The sequence below is a fragment of the Galeopterus variegatus genome, unplaced genomic scaffold, assembly GCF_000696425.1.
Source record: "Galeopterus variegatus unplaced genomic scaffold, G_variegatus-3.0.2 Scaffold14725, whole genome shotgun sequence".
NCBI classification, from domain to species: domain Eukaryota; kingdom Metazoa; phylum Chordata; class Mammalia; order Dermoptera; family Cynocephalidae; genus Galeopterus; species Galeopterus variegatus.
The window spans coordinates 9,746-17,535 of NW_007740836.1; the positions used below are offsets into that span (position 1 = coordinate 9,746).

Below are 7,790 nucleotides of genomic sequence, written 5' to 3' on the forward strand. Positions count from 1 at the left end.
CTTTGGTTTTAGAAAAGAATTAAAGTTTCAAAAATTGTAGTGTTCACCATTGAAGTGCCATATTTCTCATTTCTTCAGCAAACCTGTTATATAGCCTAAGAAAAATGTCTAAAAAAAAAAATTAAAAACAAAAGAATACTGAACTTTTTTTTTTTTTTTTTTAGAAAAATGTTTTTTTCCTTGACAGCTCTTTGATTAATGCTTCCTTCACATCTTTATTTCTAAGGCTATAAATCATGGGGTTTAACATGGGGATTACCGTGGTGTAAAATACAGCAAACATTTTTCCCTGCTCCACAGATTCCTTGGTGGGGGTTCTGAGATACATAAAGAAAAGAGTTGCATAGAATATAGTGACAGCTGTCAGATGGGAGCCACAGGGAGACAAAGCTTTGAGCCTGCCTTGGACAAAGCTTTGTGCCTGCCTTCTGTAGAGCGGATCCTGAGGATAGCAGAAAAGATACAAACGTAGGAACAAAGAATGATGAACCGAGAAAAGGAAAGATTGCATCCAGCTACGACAAACATTGACAGCTCTTTGTTGTAGGTGTCAGAACAAGCCAGCTTAATCAGTGGCGGGTCAGCACAGTAATAGTGATTAACTTCATTGGGACCACAGAAGGCCAGCTTGTAGGTCCACATGGTTTCCATCAGGCCAGTGAGTGCTCCATACACATAGGGCACCATGATGAGGGACGTGCACACACGCTTGGACATTTTGCTGCCATAAAGCAGAGGGTTGCAGATGGCCATGTGCCGATCAAAGGCCATCACAGCCAGGATATACATCTCCACGTGGACCAAGGCAATAAAAAGGTAACACTGCACCAGACAAGCAGGATAGGAAATGGTTTTCCTCTCTGAAAGGAAAATCTCCAACATCTTTGGGGTCACATCGGAAGAGAAGCACAGATCCACAAAGGACAAGTGACTCAGGAAAAAGTACATAGGCGTGTGGAGCTGGGCATGGGCCTGGATGAGTACAATCATGCCAAAGTTCCCTGCCACAAGGACAAGTGACTCAGGAAAAAGTACATGGGCGTGTGGAGCCGGGCATGGGCCTGGATGAGTACAATCATGCCAATGTTCCCTGCCACTGTGACCCCGTAAACGGCCAGAAACAGCATGAAGAAGAGAATCTGCAATTCCAGGCGATCGGTCAGTCCTAGGAGAATGAACTCAGTCACTGAGGTGAAGTTTCTGCTCATAATTTTCCTGAAATCAGAGATGGGAACTTCACAATTATACCGGATTATGTTATAATGAAAAATATTTATTACTATTATAATAATAATCTTTTACCAAATTTTCCCCTCAGTATTTCTTCTCACCCCATTTCTACTGATCTTCAATCATGGTAAAGTCAATCTCAGCCAAGCAGTGGTAAACTCAATCTCAGCCAAGTATTGGGAACCGAAATATTCAAAGCATCTGTCTGCCTTTTGTGATCGAGCTCTCTATTGCTCTTTATTTTCTTCTCTTCCTGTCCACTCTTTCTAATTCAGCTTTCTTTCTTTTTGCCCCTACTCACTTTTTTCTTCACTTTCTCTGCCACTGCCTTTTATTTGAGAAATGTACTTTATGGCTGTACTTGCTCCAAAATAGAATTTTATGTCTGAAGAATTCCTTTATCCCTGATTATAATGAGAACAGAGAATAGTTTAGAGAGAGAAAAGGACAAGGTATCAAAGAACAGCATTTGCACACATGACCTTTTTTTTTTTTTTTTTGAATATTTTCATGTAAACTATTCCCCACTGGGGAAGGCAGAGTAATCAAGCTGGCTAGACAGACAGTTGTGTACCTATCAGACTTAATGGAATAAAGACATTCTAGGTGGGGCATCGGGATTTTTTTGTTGTTGTTTTTGAATAACATATACATGTTTGCATTTTGAGTGTTGCCCAGCTTTTACATTCTCCTGTCATTGGCACCCCATTAAAATTATTTTGGTGAGAATTTCCCACTGCATGGAGTTTCAGGGTGACAGAAATTTTCTTTTCTTGGCTTCCCACTTCTGGATTTCACTGTGAAATCTGAGGGGCCAGATTCTTCGTTCAGATGGAATAGGCAGAGATCAGATGCTCACCCCTGGTTATCTTAAGTAAGTTAATGGTTCAAGGTAGGCAAAATGGTTTTTTTTTTATCAAATTGCTTATGGAGAGGCTTAAAGACCAGACTCCAAAGGAACACGGGTCCTGTGTGGTTTGATCTGCTCAGGATCCATACCTCCCTCGCTTTCTATCTGTTCTCTAAGCCTTGTCTTCTAGCTGTACACTGATTTGGGAGACCACAATATCGTTCCAGAATATTATTTTTTGTTAGCGTAGTTAGAGCTGACTTTTGTTACTTGTAATAGAGAAAAAACTGGTAATACCGATATTAACTAAAATGTCTATGTCTATTTTTCTATATGAAGATCTTCTACATTCACTAAGAACATCTTACATAGGGCTGTTCTTTGAATATAAATACATTAAATAATGGTTGAATTTGTAGTTTATGCCAAATCAAGTTAAATGTCCACCTCTGCTCAATAATCGTATTGTTGTTCTCTTGTTCATTCTTATGTATCAAGTTCCCTTCACTTTTCATCTTTGTTTCTTTGTTTACTCTCCTTTTTGAGGTAAAATTTATATACAGTTAAATTTACTCATTTTAAGTTCACAAGCTTGTGTACTTGGTAAATGAACAGACGCATGTAGCCTACCATTGGGCAACTTAAGTTTCAGGACTAGACCAAACGAACAGATTAATACCTCAATCCAACTACACAAAATCAGTTAACACAAAATCAATTCACAGGCTCTGTAGACAGACAATTCTGAGATGCTGTTGTATTTCTTGGACAAGTTCCTTATTCCGACTTTCAATTTTATCATTAATCTACTTAACAAACATTTACATTGTGTGTCTTATATTCCGAGTTCTGACCTAAGTATTTTATAAATATGAACTCATTTGATCCTCATATTCTTTGGCATTTTGCCTCTAGTAAATATAGATAATACCATATTTCCCTCAATTTTAGCACGGAAGAAAATCATACTATGCACAGTAAAGTGTACTAGTACAAACATGTGCTTCGGAGTCAATCGATTCCGGTCATATTCTGGCCTTAGCAGTTCTGATGAGGAATCTGGGGCATACTTCTTAATAATTATGAGCTACAGTTTTGTCTATTGCAAAATGGAATTAATAAATATACATGTCTATTCTGAGGATTACACAAAATAAAGTATGCAATATGTGCCTCAAACATGGCAAACCCTCAATAAATATTAGCTACCATTGTTGATATTAAATAAAGAATCTTAAAGCATGCCACTCAATATGTTTTTATTTCCTTATCTTCCATCCTCATCACTTTTATAAGTGAAAGTACTTTCAATACTAAATGTCTGCACTTTTCTTGTAATCGGCACTCTTTCCACTTAGTTATTTAATCAAAACAATCATAAATCTAATTCTCATAATACATGCTACTGTACAAAGAAGTAGAGTTTTCATGATTATGAACACATGCAGATAAAAGAAACCTACCTACCTATCGGGGAAGAGCTGTCCTTACAAACACCACCAATGGCTTATCCGATTAGTAATATAGGAAGAATTTATAATATCTGTACGTTGACTCCATTTCCCTAAAGGATTTCAGAAATGTGTCAAGATGAAGCAATTGCTCTGTTAGATTTTTTTTTTTCTTTTTCACTGAATGATTTCTCTGGGGAAATAACAATTGGCATGATGCAGATTTAACATGGGGATCAACTACTTTGTAGTACTTTTCTGCCTTGTGTTCAGTCTTTACATGTTTCCTCTTTCATGGGGAAGTCCATACAGTAATACTGATGTCTGCCATGGATTCTCAGATTGACTTATGTTTTCCATGTTAGTTTCAGCTTAATCCACTTTTCTGATGCAGTCTTCCATGCCACTGTGACAAGTTTGTGTGAAAATTCTATTATTTTTCATTTCTCACTTTGTGCTATGGGCTAAATCATGGTCTCCTCACCCTCCTAGGCCCCTACCATTCATATGATGAAGTCCTAATGCTGAATACTGTAGAATGTAACCTTATTTGGAAACAGGGTCTCTAAAAAGGAAATAAAAGTAAAATGAGGTCATGTGATGGGTCCTAATCCAATACGACTGGTGTCCGTGTAAGTAGAGGAGATTGGAAAACAGACAGGCACAGAGGAAAGACCGCGTGTGGCCACAGGAACAAGATGGTCATCTACAAGCAAAGAGCAGCTTTGAATATCTCTAGTTTCTGGCTGTTTCTGGCTCTTTACATAGTCACAATGGCAGGAGAGATCAAACAAACCTTGCCCACACCTTGATCGTGAAATTCTAGCCTCCAGAACTGAGGAGAAATAAATTTACTTGTTTGAGCTACCTAGTCTATGGTACTTTATTATGACAGTCCAAGCAAACCAATACACTCTGTGTACTGACAGATAAATAAAATGCTTTAGTCTTGGAATGAAGCTTTGGTTGTCTGGAGACTAGTACTATTTTTATTAATATAAGTAACCTTTATGTTGAAGTCTAATATATATATAAAAACTACATACAAAACCTAAGGGCATGGCTTCATGAATTATTACAAAGTGAACATACTTGCATGACTGGCCTCTAACTCATAATGTAGAACATTAGCAGTGTTTCAGGAGCCCTCCACGTGACCTTGTCTAGTCACTATCCCTCAAATTAACCATATGCTCATTTTTAATGCTACAGACTAATTGTGTCTGTCTTGAATTTTATGTGATATAAATCATTAATTCTGTCTGTTTTGAATTTTATGTGATCGAAATCATACAGTACTTATTCTATTATATTCCATCTTTCAATGAATACTATCTTGATGCTGAACATTATGCTGGGGATTTTCATTCATGATGACTATAGCAATAGTTCTTTTATCCCCATTGCTGTATAGCAAATACACCAAAATTTATGTATACATCATTCCTAATTTTGATAGATATTAGGGTGCTTCCAGATGTGGCCATTACAAAATATGATCTTGTGCATATCTCTTTAGGAACACACTCATGCTTTTCTGCCTGTTAGAATTCTGGGGAGAAGTGTTGGTTTATGGGGTTATCAATATGTTCATCTTAAATTTGCACTGTACAATAGTTTTCCAAAGCAGTTAAATCAAATTACGCTACGACTAGCACTATGCGAGAAGTCCAGGTGTTCCACAGTCTCATCAATGCCCAATATTGTCAGGGTTATTTTTTTTTTATTTTTGCCATTGTGTGATGTGCGTCTAGGTACAGATATCTCGTGGTTATAATTTGCATTTCCCTGATGATTACTGAAGTTGAGCACATGGTCATAAATTATTTGGTTCCTTGAATATATTTTGGTGCAGTACGTGTTCATATTTTGATTGTTTTTTGTCCTGCTCTTATCTGTTTTGTTTTGTTTTATGTTTAAAACAGAGTGATATATATATATATATCTCATTATTTTGTGACCAGTAAGGGGATCACAACCCTTGGCGTGGTGTCATCTGCACCGCGCTCAGCCAGTGAGCGCACTGGCCATCCCTATATAGGATCTGAACCTGCGGCCTCGGCGCTCCCAGCACCACACTCTCTCAAGTGAGCCACAGGGTCAGCCCCAGGAGCACTTAATTTCTAATATTTAATTTGTCAAGTTTAACATTTGCATTGATTATTCAATAGATTCAAATTTTCTGATTAAATTCTCTTTATTCTGTCTATCTTTTCCTCTTCTTTCTATACTATGTTCATCACAATTATTTTAAAGTCTTGGCCAGATGGCACTAGTATCTGAAATACTTTGATCCTGTTTCTATTGTTTGACTTTTCTCTTTTCCGTTACATTGAACTGTCTCTTTCTATTCCTATAAATTATAATTCCAGCTCTACCACTTATGACCTGTGTTATCAGTAGTAAGTTGTTTAATGGCTTTTTTTCTCAGGTTTTCCAAATATAAAATTAGGGCAATATTACCACATGTTCCAGTTTTTCTAATGACTATTGATATAATATATGTAAAGAGTTTAGAATATTCTTTGGCACATAGTCAAGACTATATGAAATATATTTTAATCTTCCTCCTCCTAAACTTTTGTAATATACATTCTATGTTTAGACTTATATGAATGACATTTGATATTTTAACATGCACACTGAGCTTAATAAACTTGAAATTTAGCCAATATTTTTACTGTCCTCCAAAACAATATAAGGGTAAAAAATTAAAAATAAAAACTTCCCTCTTTATAATTTAATGTTTGCCAGTAAATCAATTCTATCTTTTTAACCCCATATGTTATATATTATTATTGCTGTATGTAGTCACTGTTTTGCAGTATGTACATATAGGAAATGAGAATGATAAAGAGAGAATAGGTAAAGTTGAAACCAGCCACAGCAAACATCGACAGTTCTTTGTTGTAGGTGTCAGAACAAGCCAGCTTAGTCAGTGGCAGGTCAGCACAGTAGTAGTGATTTATTTCATTGGGAGCATGGAAAGCTAGTTTGTAGGTCCACATGGTCTCCATTAAGCCAGTGAGCGCTCCATACACAAACGGCACTATGATGAGGGATGTGCACACATGCTTGGACAGTTTGCTGCTATAAAGCAGAGGGTTGCAGATGGCCATGTGCCGATCAAAGGCCATCACAGCCAGAATATACATCTCCACGTGGACCAAGGCAATAAAAAGGTAACACTGCACCAGACAAGCAGGATAGGAAATGGTTTTCCTCTCTGAAAGAAAAATCTCCAGCATCTTTGGGGTCACATTGGAAGAGAAGCACAGATCCACAAAGGACAAGTGGCTCAGGACAAAGTACATGGGCATGTGGAGCCAAGCATTGACCTGGATGAGTACAATCCTGCCAAGGTTCCCTGCCAGTGTGACTTTGTAAACGGCCAGAAAGAGCACGAAGAAGAGAATCTGTTTAATACCTTCTTGGACCTATAGGTCATTCAGGAACCTTTTTTTAATTTCCAAGTGTTGGTATTGTGTCCTGAGTTTCAATTGTTATTAATTTCTAGTTTTAATCTGCTGTGGTCTGAAAAGATACTTGGGATGATTTCAAGGTGGTGTGCTGGGTCCTACTTTGTTCTTGGGATGTAGGCAGGTTTCCTAGGGGCTTTTTCCCTTCCTGGGCATCTCCAGTCAGGGCAGGCAGGCAGGGCACTGAGTCCTGACTTGTTCACAGGCCACATTTTACTTCTTAACTTCTTCAATTTTGACTTCTCAGATTTGCCACTCAGTGACAATAAACAAATAAATAATCAACACTTACCTAAATTAATTTCAAAGATGACTAGAAGTTAAGAAAATTGTACCAGAAGTTCTTTTCATATAACAATTATTTCTTATAAATCATTCCAGACACAAACTCTTAGGTCCTTTGTATAAGAATACAAATGATAAATTGAAGGCATATATTTGATTCATGTTTTACATGATGTAAACTATCAGCATGCCCTATTTTAGAATGACTAGCTGCTATTAGGGGGAAAATGGAAGAAAATAGGACTATGTGAAAAGTTGAACAATTGAAAATCTTATGGAGAGCTTTAAGAAAGTCTTCTAACATTCTTTTAGTTAATTTAACACACTTCAGAGAAGCTATTTTTCAGAGCATCAGCCCTACATTACAGCGTAAACGACTTAGTCCAGCATATTATCCTATAGTTGTGAAAACCGAGATTGAAGTACAAACATCATTCAGACCACAGATGGATTAATCAGAGCCTAGGTGATAAGCCTGCATCTCCCCCATGATGA

The 7,790-nt window shown here is 37.2% G+C and overlaps 2 protein-coding genes across 2 annotated transcripts; both read right to left on the bottom strand.

Annotated features, from left to right (window-relative positions):
- Positions 1-136: 136 nt before the first annotated feature.
- On the bottom strand, positions 137-1,208 carry LOC103582040 (olfactory receptor 5M8-like; the record flags this gene model as incomplete). The annotated part of the gene is given in 3 exon segments (XM_008563730.1): positions 137-394; positions 397-972; positions 1,062-1,208. Coding segments are annotated over 3 exon segments (981 nt in total), but the record flags the coding sequence as incomplete, so codon positions are not given.
- A 5,118-nt stretch (positions 1,209-6,326) lies between these two features.
- On the bottom strand, positions 6,327-6,968 carry LOC103582041 (olfactory receptor 5M8-like; the record flags this gene model as incomplete). The annotated part of the gene is made up of 1 exon (XM_008563731.1): positions 6,327-6,968. A coding segment is annotated over one exon (642 nt), but the record flags the coding sequence as incomplete, so codon positions are not given.
- Positions 6,969-7,790: the final 822 nt, after the last annotated feature.